The 17,657-nt window shown below is 37.6% G+C and overlaps 2 protein-coding genes across 5 annotated transcripts in view; both read right to left on the bottom strand.

The window, feature by feature from the left end:
• Positions 1–3,263: 3,263 nt before the first annotated feature.
• misp3 (MISP family member 3) lies at positions 3,264–11,124 on the bottom strand. The gene is made up of 4 exons (XM_016510498.1): positions 10,888–11,124; positions 7,111–9,460; positions 5,126–5,202; positions 3,264–3,802 (listed from the first exon to the last, which is right to left on the bottom strand). Exons 2-4 carry the CDS (start codon positions 9,446–9,448, stop codon positions 3,713–3,715), a joined length of 2,505 nt encoding a protein of 834 aa, XP_016365984.1. The 5' UTR covers positions 9,449–9,460; positions 10,888–11,124; the 3' UTR covers positions 3,264–3,712.
• A 705-nt stretch (positions 11,125–11,829) lies between these two features.
• palm3 (paralemmin 3) overlaps positions 11,830–17,657 on the bottom strand; it is a 49,990-nt gene continuing 44,162 nt past the window's right edge. For all 4 annotated transcript variants that reach the window (XM_016510502.1, XM_016510500.1, XM_016510501.1 and 1 more), the window contains exons 6-8: positions 16,025–16,055; positions 14,745–14,804; positions 11,830–14,118 (exon numbers count right to left, since the gene is read on the bottom strand). In XM_016510502.1, the coding sequence (XP_016365988.1) occupies positions 13,163–14,118; positions 14,745–14,804; positions 16,025–16,055 (1,047 nt within the window). In that variant the 3' untranslated portion in view covers positions 11,830–13,162. The remainder of the gene's footprint in view (positions 14,119–14,744; positions 14,805–16,024; positions 16,056–17,657) is intronic.

The raw sequence follows: 17,657 nt of genomic DNA on the forward strand, positions 1-17,657 counted from the left end.
CAATCAGAGCCCATCGTGTATTTCTGAGGGAGGGGCTTCATAAAAGAAGAAAATTGATCAGCGCGTTTCTCAGAGAAGGGACAGAGCAGTGTGGAATAAAGGTAAATTATGTGAAAAAGAATGCGTTTTTTAAAAAAACGAAGCATTAACACATGTTAGACTGCACCCCATAAACACAATCAAGCCTAGAAAAAAACCACTGAACCACCCCTTTAAAGACTTTATTTTTGTTCCCATCCACTTTTCACATAGCCTGAAACTACACGAAGTCTCATAATAACTTTTTGATTAGCAAACCATAAACCATTTATAGCTCTCTTACAGTCTGAGATAATCAATCATAATGGCATATGGTTGACTGAAGTTTCTCTGCTTTGTCCTCTGAAGCACCTTAAAGTAGTTCTCCCAAAAATGAAATTCTGTCGCTATTTCCTCACCCTCATCTTCCAAACATGTATGAGCTTCTTTCTTCGGTTGAGCACAAAAGAAGATATTTTGAAGAATGTTGGTAACCAAAGCACTTGACGGTAGCCATTGAAAAAAGTATATGGAAGTCAATGGCTACTGTCAACTGTCTGGTTACCAACATTCTTCTTTTTTGTTCAGCAGAAGAAAGAAACTCATACTTAAGGGTGACAGAATTGATTTTTGGGTGAACTGTCCCTTTAACCCTATATTTACAAAGAAACGCTTAGAACTGGCCGGCACAAAACAATGTTCGGACACCAGACAACTGTAAAACAAATACCAATTATATGTTTTGCTAGAAACTACCCATGCGTCACTAATCATAGTTTTGTTTTCCTCAGAATACTTCGTCACAAAGAATAGTATTTCGTATTGGTCTTAAAGGTCATCTGGATTAACCTCATTGAAGACTGAAAGCAATGGGCAGCTTTTTTCCAGTGGTATCGATGAGCCGCTGCCATATTTGAAATGAGCATTCCCATGCAGCCTTAGCTAATTGTGCTGAGAAAGAGTGAATGAATAATTCACAGGCAACTAGAGGGTCAGTAAAGCGTACTGCGTGTGTGTGTGTGTGTGTGTGTGTGTTGTGATCTCGCTCATGACTAATCTCGCTCGGCTCGGACGTTTTCTTTGTACCTTTCCTATAGTACCATCATCACCATGGTGACGAATTTGAATGCCCGCTGGCGTGTTGAGTCACGGCAGTCTGGTGTTCATACCTCACAGCACGGGCTGAGTGTGCAGAAGCTTAGAATGGACTGATGTCACTGAACAAGCAAAGGGTCGCCCTCTTTAATTGTTATTTTGAAAATCAAAGCCTTAGATATGGCGTAAGCATTACATCCTGGTCATTGTGCCTACTGTGAAGTCAGTTATCTAGTTTCGGACTCCAAGGGCCAAACCTCTATCACAATACTAACAATGAGTCACATTCAGCAATTATTCAGAAAAACCAAAAAGCTGATTAACATTTTTATTTATTTTATCATTTTTTTTAATGCATCAATAAAGCCTTTTCCCAATATAATTTAGCTTTTCTAATGAGTAATTAAATATCAAATAATATTTATTTAAATATAATTCTTATGTAATATTCCAGGCTTTTAGACCATTTTGTTACTATGAGATGAGCAGCTATGTTAACTGATTATAAATATTTGTATAACTAAATCAGAAAATTACATTCAAAATTACATAATCATTACACTGAAATCATTTGAGCGCATGTAACGACAATAAACACTGCCATACCTACTATCATTAACACCAGTTTGGCTCATTTGGTATTTACACAGTGTGTGTTATGGAATATCAGATAGGATAACCAACTCGCAGTGTCTTTTTGAGGCAATTGATGCTCTTTATCCATCCATAACGGCACGTGGCACTCGTACTGGTTTCCTTTAAAAGATCAGAGGGGTTTCTGGGAAAACTGATCATTTGTTCATACGCTTTATTTTAGGCTGGTACACTTGGTTGACTGGGCTCCATATTGTATATGTCAGGATGCTGTAGTTGGTTTTCCGTCTCAGTCGTCATCGTCCACATGGCCGTTCACCATCCCTGACTCCCAGCGCTCGAGTAATAGATTTTTCTGCCTTGGGATCGTTACTGTTTTCTGTATTCATCAGAACATTCGAATAAGAACATTAGTAAGTGCATTTGAAATTGAATGCTTTTAGCTCACATAACATACACTCTCAGAAAAAAAGGTACAAAAGCTGTCACCGGGGCGGTACCTTTTCGGAAGGTACAAAAATGTAATGTACACTTTAGGTGCTAAAATATACATTTAGGGTACTTAAATGCACCCTTTAGTGTTAAATAAGGTACAAATATGTACCTTTTGAAAGGGTACCACCCCAGTAACAGCTTTTGTACCTTTTTTTCTGAAAGTGTTGGCTGAAAGGCTAATTTGGTCAAAATGAAAATTGTGTCATCGTTGACTAAACCATGTGTTGTTTTAAACCAATTTGACATTTTTCCTCAATGAAGGAGATATTTTGAAGAATATCTAGACTGCTCTTTTGCAAACAATGAGACCAAAGGGTGACCAGAGACTGTCAAGCTCCAAGAAGCATCATTAAAGTGGTCTTCTAAAGGCAAATTGAGTTGTTATGCACTGAAAATTGTCTCAAATTTCATTCATATTTGCACATATTCAAATATGGCACATAAGATTTGATGTCAATGGTGCCATATTGTAACTGGTTCTCACGTGTCACATAAGCGATCATAGCACACCAAATTTGAATATGCACACATTCAAATAAGGACATTTGAGTTAGATTTGAGAAGTGAATGAAGTGAATATTTCACTTAATAACAATGTAAAGGTATCATATAATATATTGCACAAACCTCACTTTTATGACTTTTATGGTGAATTTGAATGCCCGCTGGCGTGTTGAGTCACGGCAGTCTGGTGTTCATACCTCACAGCACGGGCTGAGTGTGCAGAAGCTTAGAATGGACTGATGTCACTGAACAAGCAAAGGGTCGCCCTCTTTAATTGTTATTTTGAAAATCAAAGCCTTAGATATGGCGTAAGCATTACATCCTGGTCATTGTGCCTACTGTGAAGTCAGTTATCTAGTTTCGGACTCCAAGGGCCAAACCTCTATCACAATACTAACAATGAGTCACATTCAGCAATTATTCAGAAAAACCAAAAAGCTGATTAACATTTTTATTTATTTTATCATTTTTTTTAATGCATCAATAAAGCCTTTTCCCAATATAATTTAGCTTTTCTAATGAGTAATTAAATATCAAATAATATTTATTTAAATATAATTCTTATGTAATATTCCAGGCTTTTAGACCATTTTGTTACTATGAGATGAGCAGCTATGTTAACTGATTATAAATATTTGTATAACTAAATCAGAAAATTACATTCAAAATTACATAATCATTACACTGAAATCATTTGAGCGCATGTAACGACAATAAACACTGCCATACCTACTATCATTAACACCAGTTTGGCTCATTTGGTATTTACACAGTGTGTGTTATGGAATATCAGATAGGATAACCAACTCGCAGTGTCTTTTTGAGGCAATTGATGCTCTTTATCCATCCATAACGGCACGTGGCACTCGTACTGGTTTCCTTTAAAAGATCAGAGGGGTTTCTGGGAAAACTGATCATTTGTTCATACGCTTTATTTTAGGCTGGTACACTTGGTTGACTGGGCTCCATATTGTATATGTCAGGATGCTGTAGTTGGTTTTCCGTCTCAGTCGTCATCGTCCACATGGCCGTTCACCATCCCTGACTCCCAGCGCTCGAGTAATAGATTTTTCTGCCTTGGGATCGTTACTGTTTTCTGTATTCATCAGAACATTCGAATAAGAACATTAGTAAGTGCATTTGAAATTGAATGCTTTTAGCTCACATAACATACACTCTCAGAAAAAAAGGTACAAAAGCTGTCACCGGGGCGGTACCTTTTCGGAAGGTACAAAAATGTAATGTACACTTTAGGTGCTAAAATATACATTTAGGGTACTTAAATGCACCCTTTAGTGTTAAATAAGGTACAAATATGTACCTTTTGAAAGGGTACCACCCCAGTAACAGCTTTTGTACCTTTTTTTCTGAAAGTGTTGGCTGAAAGGCTAATTTGGTCAAAATGAAAATTGTGTCATCGTTGACTAAACCATGTGTTGTTTTAAACCAATTTGACATTTTTCCTCAATGAAGGAGATATTTTGAAGAATATCTAGACTGCTCTTTTGCAAACAATGAGACCAAAGGGTGACCAGAGACTGTCAAGCTCCAAGAAGCATCATTAAAGTGGTCTTCTAAAGGCAAATTGAGTTGTTATGCACTGAAAATTGTCTCAAATTTCATTCATATTTGCACATATTCAAATATGGCACATAAGATTTGATGTCAATGGTGCCATATATTGTAACTGGTTCTCACATGTCACATAAGTGCTCACAGCACACAAATGTGAATATGCGCACATTCAAATAAGGACATTTGAGTTAGATTTGAGAAGTGAATACATTTGACTTTTCACTTAATAACAATGTAAAGGTATCATATAATATATTGCACAAACCTCACTTTTATGGTCATATTTGGAGTTTGACAGCACTTGGTCATCATTCATTTGTTCTATGTGAGAGAACAGAGTGAACTTCCTGAACTTGTGCTGAAATTGTGCTGATTGTGTTGGTTACATTATACTTCCCTGGCTGAGGCGAATGATTCAGTGGTAATAGTGATAATACAGTCATGACATAATCTTGATTCTAAAGAATGCAGCTAGTATGAACTCTGCTCTGAACTCTCATTATATGAAGTAAGATAAGCTACTTTTTCAGCAGCGTCACATTTAAGTGTGCGTGGTTGTGTTTGCACAGGGAGTGCGACTGAAACTCTGATACTCCTTTGATTACCTATTGAAAGGGTGAAGAGCTTTGGTATCTGTTTATTGTTCAGGTTAAAACCTCAATTCATGGACTACCGAATTCAAAATTTGAACCTGAGACCTTTGGGTTACCACCAGCCCAAAACTTTAACCACAATGCTACCAATACCAGCATAACTGAGACATACACATTTAGTCCCAGAATAGAATATAGTTAAGAACACAAATGATGCATTTTAAAAGAGATTCAAACAAAAAGTCCTCTACCGCTGACAGTTGTCTTTGTTCTTCATCAGCTTGGGGCGGTGGCCACGTTAAGTCCAGTTTTCCAGTGGATTGACGCACTATAAGCAGAAGACAGATGTTTATTTCAGTGAATGTAATGTATAATCCATTAATGAACTGGATGTTCATGACAATATGCATGCATAATAATCACTGAGTGAGAAAACAACAAAGTACAGACAAATAGGCACATATTTTTCTTATAGTATCATTTTATATTTCTCTAAAAAACTTATTTCAAGTATTTAAAGCATTTATATTGAGATTTAGATGAGAAACATGAATGAGGTGTGTCCAAATATAGCAGAATTTGTCAAAAAAAAAAAAAGGGAAGATTTTTCTTAGAAGAATTTTATTTTAAAAATATTACTCAAATATTTACTACTGGAACAGACCCACAGTTCATACAAGTCACTTTTATTGCATCACATTACTATAAAGTTATGACACCGGCAATACTGGTCTATAACTATTAGCTGCCCTTACAAAAATGTAGGCTACCATGGTTACCGCAGTTTCCTCAAAATTACCATAGTTAATAAAATTTGTTGTTATTACAGTAACGCTAAATTGATATTGGCCACCATCAGTCAAGGAAGAATATAAAATGACAGAAGGATTCTGAAAATAGTTCACTCTATTAGAAGGTGATACCGCATAAATTTTGATTTTACAGCAGGAAAAATAAATGTACTATGACGTTTTGGCAGAAATTGTTATGCTGAATAATTGTAAAGGATTGCTCTTCTGATTAAACAGAAAAGGAGATTTTTTTGATTAAAGAGAAACTAGAACCCCCCAGTTTAGTACTAAATCTATGTGCCATTAATTGTTAGTGTAAATGTTTGAATCATTTCTCTATATGAAGACTAGCAGGCATTTCAGCAGGCTTGTACAGTAGTAAAATATAATTTTTTAAGAGGTCACAACTGTAGATCATGTATTGGTCATACATGTTATATTTCAAAAATGCATACACCTGTACATACACAGTACTCTTATCCATACTTTGCTCATGTCAGCACATTTGACTAATAACACAGAAATTTCAATATCCGGTTTACGTTAGTACTGGTGACATAACCCATATTAGCATTTTGGCTATTTGTTTGTTCGCTGCCATGGTGAAGCACAAACTACTAGCTTACAGTCAAATGATAATATGGTTACATTACACTCTACACACACAGAAGAGTGTTAGAATCACACTGTTAAATAATAGTTCACAAGTGTTGAGTTTTGCCAGTGTTGCTGTTATTAAGGTTTCCCATAGTGCAAATAGTCAAGAATTGTGCTAGCAATGCAAAGGTCATGGGTTTGATGTATAGCCTTCAAATTAATAGTTATTTTTTTAGGATTTGTTAGATATGCCATGCGTTCTTTGCATATGTATCCTCTGTTTATACATTCTCTCTATGTAGCATCTTCTCTTGTAGCTAAGCAGTAGCGAGTGGTGCTAGCAATGCAAAGATTATGGGTTTGTTCGCAGGCAATGGATAACCTGATAAAATGTATATTTGGAATGCAACAGAATTTGAATGACAAATGCTTCTTTGTATGTGTCCAGCAGCTTAAATGGTTGTGTATGGTGTTAACAATGCAGAAGTCATTTGTTTGATTCTCAGTTAATGCATGAACTGTATATTGAATGCTACATAAGTTTCTTATGTTTTCATTTTCATTTATTCAGTGAGGTCGGGGGGCTCACCAACAATAAATTTCCCTTCCGGTCTGATCTAGGTGCCCCCGGACCACGATTTCTACTGAGGGGGAGCGATTTCTACCGAGGTCTGTGCACGCCACTGCATTTATTCATTTAACATCCAATGTATACCATCCCTACCTTCAATATGTTCTTTTTCACCTACAAACATGAAAGCACCAATGGTGTGACTGACGTCTTCAGTTGATTTGAACTGCTCTGTAAACCAAAACCAAAATTTCACATGCTGCTTACAATGACTCACCTGACGTGGTGGTGGTGAACGTCTCTGATTGGCGGCCTGCTGGAGTCTGTTGAGGTGGGGGAATCTCTTGGCTAGAGGTTCCCCTTAACTCTCTCACTCTAATTTCTGTCCTCAAATACATTCCTGTTCCTCTTCCTTCTTCTGTATACATGGCTGCTCCTCCATAAAGACTGTTTCTCTGTCTCTGCAGTTCTCGGTCCCTCTCCTTTGCCTCCTTAATGTCCAGCTCCACCTGAGACTGCAGACTCATAGAAGAACGGAGCTTGAAGAAAGGGTTCTCCTTCACTAAACTCGAGTCTTCATCTTCAGTCACTTCTAACTTTGGGCCTTGTCTTGCTCTGACAGGCTCGGCAGAAGAAGCCCTCACACCCGTTGAATTCATCGGTCTCACAGATCCTCCATCTGTGCATGAGGTTGTCTTATAACCTCCGTTTTGTCCTCCCACAGTTGTGGGAATAGCATTGGCCTCTATGATGATTATTTGGCCCTTGAGTCCCTCAGTTAGACCAGGTCCTCGAGCAGTAGGCGGGTTGCCGTTGGTGGCTCCATACTGGGTCGTAACTGGTTGGGTGGGAGAATTTTGTGAGAATTGCATTAGGCATTGTTTAACATCAACAGCAGAATCAACTTCCTGTATTCCAGCGGCAGATTCTACGGTGGCAGATCTTCTGCTAATGGTTGCCACCGATTCCTTAGGCTCTTGGAATGACTCAAAAAGCTGCTTTTTGTCTTGAAGCTGTACCTCTGTTCCTTTGTCATAGAACCCAGGTAGTCGGCCCAGTTCAACCAGAACCTTCTCCCTCTCTGTCTCAGCACTAATTTCCTTCTGCATCTTCTTTCCAGCAAACTGCCGGTCTTTGCCGTGGCTTGGGTTGGGTCTTATCTGAGGGTCCTGGGATAGAATAGGCTTTCTCGCCGGAATTTCCACAAACTCATTAGTCCTGTCAATGGTGTCGCACAGTCCTCGAGAACGCCTTAGACTCTGCTCTCTCTTCATGGTCAAACGGATCTCCCTCTCAATGGGAGTTTCGTTAGGTGGAGATTCAGAGGGCTGAGGAGCATCATTATCATGGCCCTCCAAGACATCTGTTGTGCTGTTGGGGGAGAAATCAGCTGATACGCCACTATCGCTCTGGCTGTCATCAAAATGATCCACCTGCATTCTGTTGACTTTCCCTTCTCCCAGATGAGGCTTTGTGTTTGACTGGGACTCTGCTCTCTGCCCGTTGTTTTCCCGTTCTTGTCTTTGATCTTTAACCTCCCCCAGCTGCTTTCCTTCGGTCCCACCTGTTTCTGTGAAACACACTGTTTGCTTTCGCTCTTCACCTGTTTCACTGCTCTCTCTCTCCTCCCTTTTACTGTCCCTCCTCCCCTGTGGCATTATCAATGGCTCTTTTACTTCAGTAGAGATACAAGCAGAGCTACCTTGCTCTGGATTGGTTGGCTCGCCTGCAACTGTTTCTAGGGGTGGAGCAGCACCACACACCTGTTGCACCTCCTCATTCTCATTCAGACCGCTTGGGTTGTTTACCTCAGGCTCCCCCTGCTGGATGTTCTCAGTATTAACCACAGGTTCAGTTGTGGATTCACTTTGGGTGCTTGATGAAGGTTCGGTCTCAGTGAGAAGACTTTTTGAGGAGCTCTTGGAATACGTCAGGTTTGATGGTTCATCACAACGACTGTCCCGTCTCACCCACTGCTCTCTGGTGGTGGCAAAGTCCACAGGTTTGCAGTCTATATTTTGCTCTTCACTGTTTTCCGATAGGAACACTATTGAGTCAGAGTCACCATGTGACTCAAGGTCATGTCCTTCTTCACAGGCTTTCTTTGGTATTTGTGGTGAGCCTTTGTCTGCCTGTGTCATGGTAACAGGTTCTTCACCCTCAGTTGTCTGAACATCTTCACTGGTTTCAGTGTTTTCCTTCACCTCATCCTGAATCTCAATGGCCTGACACCCACTCCTCTCTGGTTGGATATCTTCTTCCAGTCCTGGCACTGGTGGCCACTCTTGATCACCAGTTGGGTCATTTTCAACTGTACTGCTCAAGACTTCCTCTGTTGCCTCAATGGCTCCATCCGCTGGTGAGGAGGTGGGATGATTGTGAGGTTGAGGTGGAAAACCGCTGTCAGGTGTTTCTGTTTTTTCTAACTCACTAATAACTTCTTTGTCCTTGTTTTTCATGTCTTGGGGGTCTGTGGCCATGTTTTTATCTTTCTCCATGTGATCTTGTATGACTGCTGTTTCCCTATCATCAGTGAAGTGGGGTTTTCCTTCTTTACTACTGCATTCATCCTGGAATTCAGATTTCTGAGGGCAAGTCACAGAATCTGTTTCCATTTTGCAATATATCTGTATGAAATAAATGGCAAAATGCGTTATACAATAACAGAATGACAAGCCAGAAGCAGGCTTCCTTTATTTGATTGAATTGGTAATCAACAAAGTTGTCTCTTACTGATTTTCTCACCTGTTCTTCATTTTTATAGCAGAGGTGAGACCCCTGAAGACATTTCTTTGTAAAGGAAACACTTATAGTTTTTTGCTGACTTAGGAAACTATAATCAGCTTATGTTTCAATCCCAGTAGCTCAGGAAGGCTCATACTAAATTGAGTTATAGTGTGACTGCATGGAATCTTTTTCACCGTTGCTTTTGGGTTTTTGCTTCACAATTTTTTGACCTCTATGTCTTAATCAAATTCATTAGGCCATTTATTCTTTAACGCCTATGCCTCCAAGTCAGATTAGTGTCTTTTCCCATTAAGCTCACCTTAAAATAGGTCACCTGAAACAATTATTTGTAATATTTATTTTATTTTTTAGTCTTTACATCAGGCTATAGACAAGGCATTTTTTCTGTAACTTCTTGTTTTGCTATAATGTCATTGTCTTGCACCTTGATCCATACTGGGTTTTTTTTCATATTGGCACATGTGACTAAGAATGATTAACAGTTATTAAAATTAGAAAAACATTAAACAGTGTGCAGGGTCAGAAGTGGAACTTTTTCCACCTTCCCAGTCAATGAAGTTTATCTCCATTCTTTAGAAAGTAAAAGTTTAACCAGCTCTTCTCAGAATCATATTTACTTAAATACAAAATCAGATATCCATGCAAGTCAGGTAATATTTTTTTTGTTGACAATGAGTTGATCATTCTCAATATAACATTTGGACACTGTATTGCATTTTCCACTGGACGTAGAAGAAACACAAAGACTTAAAGGTGTGTCATAGCATAATGCTAATTACATAAGGAGCAGATTAATACTGTTTAATCAGATTATACTCTGGACATGAGTGACAAAACAATATGGAAAGTCTGATTCAGGAATAATACAGCAACAGTGAAGTATTCTTAATGTTCCTATGAATTATAGAACACCCACAAACTATATAATTAAGGTCATGAATGAATTTCAAAGGGATGTAAAAGATTGTTGTGAAAATTTAAATATTAAGTATATAAACAAAATCCAAGTAGCACAAATCTATATTTAGCTACAGTATACTAAAAACTGCTGTCAGCATCCATAAATCTCAAGACACTATGAATAGCTGTCACTAAATATGGATAAGTGCACTTCTTTCACTTGATGTACTTCTATGTACACTAGTAATATGGAGGGCTTTAAATAAAATAATCCTGCAATATCCTACTGATGAGCCCAAGTTGAAATTCCTGACAATGTAACACATACTACTGAGATAAAGAGCTACATGTATTACATGACCCATTCTTATACATAAAACAAGATGAAAAAGGAAAATAGGCCTACCAGCCGATGAGATGAAAGAAAGGATGGAAGGTCAGCTGAAAGACACAAAGAACTGAAATCGTCCACCAAGACGTTTTGAAGTGTGCCCCTCTCACCTTATTCCCTTTCTTTCCCTGGTTTCCTTCTCTCTTGAACTCTCTCTCTCTGTACCTCCACCCCCTGCTTAGTAATCAAGGTTAAAATCTGTGCAGTTAATTTCTCTCCTTCTTCCACACTGCACTAAAGCTGTTGAGTACACCATGGGCCTTGCATCACTAATCCAAACAGCTCTCAAAGCTCTCATGACTGAAGCCAGGGTTTGAACAGGGGATCTCTTTATGAATAACTTTTAGATTCATACACAATAATGCAAGATCTACATGTTACTATAATACTTTACAATAAGTTTTAATGTTTACATTAGTTAGTGCATTAGGTATCATGAACTAACAAATAATTTTACAGCATTTATTAATGTTAGGTTACATATACAAATACATTGTAATTTCAGTTAGCATTAGCTAATGTATTATGAATTGAACATGAGTTAACAATGAAAGATGGCAAATTTAAGCATAATTACCTTTTTAATTAAACTGGTTAATAAATGCTTGTTCATGATACTGAATGCATTAACTCATGTTGATGAATTGAAAACTTACTGTAAAGTGCAGTGTAGCAGCATAAAATGTAATTAATTTAAATATAAATATGGAAACGGTTCAAGCTACTGAATATTTAAACAATCAGCACTGAAACACTGAATATACAATATTCTTTTTCATGTTTCATGATAAAAGGATTGTTGCCATTGTTTTTTAAAGGCGTTACTATTTGATTCTCTTTTATACATTTATACATAATTTCAAAAGGATACTGTTTTATCCTTATGCTGACAGCATATACAATCCTCATTATATACCTTCTAAACTATTTCTTGTTTCAATCTATTTTAAGAAAAAGACAGCCTTGATTACATTTCATCAGTTTAGTTTATTAATCCTGCAGCTCTTCCAATGTAAACTTTCTATACAAAATCCTCACTGCTTTTCATTCAGCTCTTTATTTAAACTGTACAAACAGGCACTCAGTTAAGGCACTGAGAATTTACATCAAAATGTCTATGCTGAAAAAACAAGTTCCTGAATTCAACTGAAAACTTTGAATAGTATTGATTACATATCATGGTATGAAACTTGAATCGCTGTCACACACAGTTTAAACCGTGTTAATGAGAGACAACAGGAGCAGTCCTTATAGAAATGTTAGTTGGAGAATGAACCTAAAATTGCCAAGATTGATGAAGCGGTTTATGCCGTATACTGTATACTGGACAGAAGTATATTAAGTACTGTTCATAGGGTCACATTAAAGGGACAGTTCACCTAAAAATGTTAATTCTGTCATCATTTACTCATCCTCATGTCATTCCAAACCTGTATATTTCTTTCTTCTGCAGGACAAAATAATCTCTCTTTATTGAAACACTCTTTAAATTATCTTCTGTGTTCTGCAGAACAAACTGTTTTCTTTGGAACAACATGAAATGATTTTCATCACATACATTTGAATTTTGGGTAAACCATGCCTTTAAAGTCTAAAAACGCTTCTGTCGGGCAGTTAAAGGCACTGTAACAATAAAAGCAATCAAACTGAAACTCAGTTCACATCAACAATACAAAAACTCTGAAGATGTTACAGCGTGTATAAAATCACAGGAAACCATTCCATCTCTTTGCTGCCTCTTTGTTTTGATTCATAAACAAGGCACACGAATGGTTTCTAATAGAGAATACCACAACTATTGTAGGTTGAGACTTATTAATTACCCACGTGGGTCAATTCCCACGGCACTGAGAAAACAAAATATTTTTATATGGTATAGTGTTAAAACCGTCAAGGCCTCTGTGGGTCGGCAGCCAACGCTCTAGAGTCGCCAGACATAAAAACAGGATCATAATCAGACACCAGAGGCTGGGAATGCAACCAATGGTGATATATCAACAACAACATGCACACTGAAGCCAGTCTTTCCAGTCTTTTCCTGCAAGGCAATGTGCTTCTTCTTACACAGAAAAGAGTTGTGGGGAATTCAATACAGTGAAGGCAATGCAAGTCTCGAAGGCTTCAGTACATCATAAACACTTTGTGCTTTGACGCCGCTGCAAGTTTCGATGTGAACAGCTGAAGATCAAAATACGAATGTCTTGAAATACAAACTCTATATTCAGAGTAACAGACACGATGAAAAAGAATGGAGAATAAAAAGAGTCACAGCCAAACGTCAACAGAGTGTTCACATGATCGAACAGCATTGGCAGGTTTTTCGTTTTGGTGCACCTGCGTCCTCTGCTCGATTTGCGGCGCTGGTGTCCAGCTGAGCCGCTGCTTTGGAGACGAGCAGAGGCTCTTGTTCGGCACGCTGTTTCTCTGTTTCTGCCTTGGCGTTTGACTCCGCTGTTTCTGTTCCGGCGCCATCCAGTGGAACTTCCTGAAATTGGCTGAGCGAGATGCGCATGGCGGGCTTGACCTCCTCGTCTTTTGGGGTTTGCAATTCTGTTGTGTTTGCTTCGACTTTTGGTCTGATTGTTGGAGATGGTTGTGTTGTGGAATACACTGGAACCTGGGCTGCCTCGATAGTGCCATCTACTGTCACATTCTGGGGTTGCATTTCAGTCGATTCAGGAAGATCTTTCTCCTCTTGCTCAAGATCTTGTGTCTCACCTTCAACTGCTACATCTGTAAGTATCTCCTCAGCAGGAGGATCTTCAATCACTTCTGCCTGTTCTGGGTCAGCAGAAGCTTCCGGATGGTTCTCTGTCTTTTCCTCAGCACCATTTTCTTCTGTGTTTCCAGAAGTGTCTTCATTTGTGGCGTCCACAGTAGGTTCTTGAGCAGTTTTGTTATCCTCCTCTGGGATTTCCTCCCCTTCGTCTGTGATGATGACTCTTTCTGCTCGGATAATTGCTCCGCCGTCATCATCCTCATCTACTCCCTGCCCAGGCTCCGCCTCCTTGAAGCCAAGGAAGGTCATAGTTACACCACCTGCACCTAGTCCTTCAGCAGGGTGGCTGTTAAAGTCGTTAGCAGAAGCATGTTCGTCCTCTTCCGGACTATTGTGTGATGGTTCTCCTTCCACATTACCGTTAAGAGCATTTCCGTTAAGAGGTGGTGTGGTGTCTGTTTCTGTTTTAGCGCCAGTAATCATTCCTGCTTCCTCCCCATCGTGATTTTCAGCCTGCACTGAATCATCTGCAACAGAAACCAACAGTATGAATCTAGAATCACTTCTGATATTCATACACGATATTGAATACTGAAGTTATTAAGACAAGGCATTGGCAAGGCAATGCTTTAATTCTATAATTGATGGAATATTAAAGGTTTTTTAATCTTAATATTAAACTAATGAGGAAAAGAATGTAAAGCAGACAGAGAGAAAGAGAAAGACAGGGGAAAAAGAGTGATAGTAGGAGAATATGTTAAAGGTATTGTGGATTGTTGCTGGGCCATTGCTATGTGATGGTTAAGGTGTTCTGGGCGTATTTTAGGGTGTTGTTATGTGTGTTTACTGCTCATTACATATCAGGTCCCTCCTTGAGTAAAAATGTAAGTGATTGTTTTTCAATGATAAGTTAAGGCCAATTCACACTGTGCCAACAGACACCGAGTTTTGTTGGATAGTGTGCTACCCATATTTGCGTTGATTGGCACTTGTTTTTGCCAGTTGAACATGTTAAATTGGCATTTGTTGAGTTTTGGAATGTCTGAGAAATGACATACTGTAATCTGATGACCGACGCAGTTGGTCTGCATCTGTTGGTGCAGTTACCAAAGTCTAAAGAAAGAATAGTATATAATCACTCATAATTTTATACCTTTCTTTTCCTCTTTTCCGTTCTCCATGATAGGTGCATTAGGGTCCACCTCAGCAATTGCTGTTTGATCAGAAACATTTATGATTGATATTAGTTCAATAGCATACCATTTAGATGAGACTGTCTCCTTGGAATAATAAGATTACATCTGACATTTTGGTCAAAATTGAGTTATTCACATTCTTATTCTGTGACAACTTATTTACATTATGTGTTTTTTTTTAAGTTGTGTATATTTTGGGACTTTTTATTTAAATAACAAAAAGGTTCTATCTAGTATATGGAATTCAAAAACTTTGAAGCTCATTATCTCAAAATCACTCAGAATGCAGACAGAGTCATATAATTCCAAGGTGGCAAGATGTTTTGTTAATATATTAAAAACATGTTCATTACAAAATATTATGGTCCGTTTAGAAAAAAAGTCTATTATTATAAGTCTAAAGTAGATTGGTAAGTCTTCACAAAAAGTTTAAATTTTGTAACATGCATGATTATTATCAGAAATATACACTACCATTCAAAAGTTTGAGGTCGGTAAGACGTCTTAATGTTTTAATTACAGTTTAAAATAAATATATTTTTAAATGCAATTTATTCCTGAGATGGCAAAGCTGAACTACTACATTACTCCACTCTTCAGTGTCACATGATCCTTCAGAAATCTGCAGCTCTAGCAACATTTATTATTATCAATGTTGAAAACAGTTGTGCTGCTTAATATTTTTTGAAATTTCAAAACAATTTGAAATAGATTTTTTGCAACAAATTGCATTCTTGCTGAATAAAAGTATTCCTTTTTTTCCACAAAATAAAAGTAAAAAATAAAATAAATAGAAAATCTTGACCCCAAACATTTAGATGGTAGTGTACATAATATACTATTTAATAATATTAAGTATCACTATAAATTGATTACTGATAATTCATGTTGTTTCATGTTATGTTATGACTTCATAAATGTAAAAAATATATTAGTGTTCGACTTGATCAATAAATGCTGTAGAGGTATTGTTCATTGTTAGTGGATGATCTCTAACACATCAACTCATGTTATCAATCTGAACCTTATTGTAAACTCTTACCAACTGAATTAACCAGGAATTAATTTAACACAGATTCACAACTATTGCTTTTGTCAAGGATTATACTCTCTTGTGTAAGCAATAATCAGGTCTAGAAAGCAGACAAGCCTGATGCTGTGTAACTGAAACAGACAGGCAGATGGTTAGCCTGGACACAGGTGCGGGACAGAGAGAGGACAGGTGGCACACACTCACCTGCTCCCACTGGCTCCACCACGGCCTCTCCCTATCGGATGAACAAGAGAGAAAAGGTCAACAGTCATCCTTAGAGAGGACACATCACACTCTCATTCTGCTGCTTAATATTTCATTCAAGGCCATGGAACATTTATGGGTGGAAGAGCTCGTCTCTGATCAGCCTCCATTCTAGACTAGAGAAGTTTCCTTTCTAAGTTCATTAACATGCACACCAATATTCCAACTGTCTCCCAAATACTGCAGCATTCTGCTTACAATGTGATTTAGAGAAACACCATAAACCATTTACTGAAGGTATACTCACAATTTTCCCTCATTAAAAGTTTTACACAAAGAAATGAATATGTTTTATATACTTATAAAAGCAGTTGTATTTATTATGTCCCTTCATGTGCAGGTCACATGACCAGATGAGAACTAGTACTCACTTTATCTATGAGAACTGCTCACTTTACAAGTATATCAAGCATTTGCTCATAGAATGAATTAATCATGGCTGGTAACAAATAGAAGCTGACATACACTAAAATTACTAAGTGACAATTTAATTAATTCAGTTAATATTATTACCATATTGAGAACATTAAAAACATTAATTGTTATATGAAATAGTTTTGACGTTAGCTGAAAATTAAAAGACTAGCTAGCCAGTTTCAGGTTTGTAGCGCTTGTGTCAGATTTGTGTGATTATAATTTATAACTCGCGCTTCCTTTATTGTTGTAAATATCAGCAATCATCTAATTCATGTGAAGCTTTCCCCGTTTCACCGCTAATATTTTCTTTCACTCACTCTGATTGGATAATTAGGGGTGATCTTTCATCTTTCATCAACTTTAGAAAAAATATGGCTGTGTTGCCAGATTCGTTTACCAACAGACAGACACATCAGCTTCAGTTACCACAATGTGGAGTCACACCAACACTGTACAGTATGTTACATATACAGTATTCAATGCAGGCAGTATTTATTTAATCAATGCAAAATTGTAATCATTATAATTTATAACTCACGCTTCCTTTATTGTTGTAAATATCAGCAATCATCTAATTCATGTGAAGCTTTCCCCGTTTTACCGCTAATACTTTCTTTCACTCACTCTGATTGGATAATTAGGGGTGATCTTTCATCTTTCATCAACTTTAGAAAAAATATGGCTGTGTTGCCAGATTCGTTTACCAACAGACAGACACATCAGCTTCAGTTACCACAATGTGGAGTCACACCAACACTGTACAGTATGTTACATATACAGTATTCAATGCAGGCAGTATTTATTTAATCAATGCAAAATTGTAATCACAAAAAATACAGCATTGATACTGCATGACCTTTCTTTGAGTCATTATGAGTATAGAGTATTTAACCTTTCATTCTTATTTAGAGATATCTCAGAGATATAAAACGTAGTGTACACACTGTAGCAGTTAATTACTGTCAACTATAAACTGACCCCAAACTGACACAATACAGGAAAATATTAAAATAATCTGAAGGGATAATTTTGAAATGTACTGTTGTTATTTTGACTCTTTAGTTACTGCAAGTCAGCCTCAACAGAACATGAAGGTTCACATCAGTGCCTGTGTTTTTGTGTTGGTCAAATATGAATATACATCAGTTGTATTCAT

This window comes from Sinocyclocheilus rhinocerous, unplaced genomic scaffold, assembly GCF_001515625.1.
Source record: "Sinocyclocheilus rhinocerous isolate Xijiao unplaced genomic scaffold, SAMN03320098_v1.1 scaffold1285, whole genome shotgun sequence".
Taxonomy (NCBI): Eukaryota; Metazoa; Chordata; class Actinopteri; order Cypriniformes; family Cyprinidae; genus Sinocyclocheilus; species Sinocyclocheilus rhinocerous.

What these genes read in the sequence shown, in the direction of transcription:
- misp3 (XM_016510498.1), bottom strand. Translation starts at nt 9,448, where the DNA reads ATGGAAACAGATTCTGTGACTTGCCCTCAGAAATCTGAATTCCAGGAT. An exon ending in GTTCACCACCACCACGTCAG is followed by an intron (nt 5,203 to 7,110) that starts GTGAGTCATTGT and finishes TTCTGCTTATAG; the next exon opens with TGCGTCAATCCACTGGAAAA. An exon ending in AACAAAGACAACTGTCAGCG is followed by an intron (nt 3,803 to 5,125) that starts GTAGAGGACTTT and finishes TGATGAATACAG; the next exon opens with AAAACAGTAACGATCCCAAG.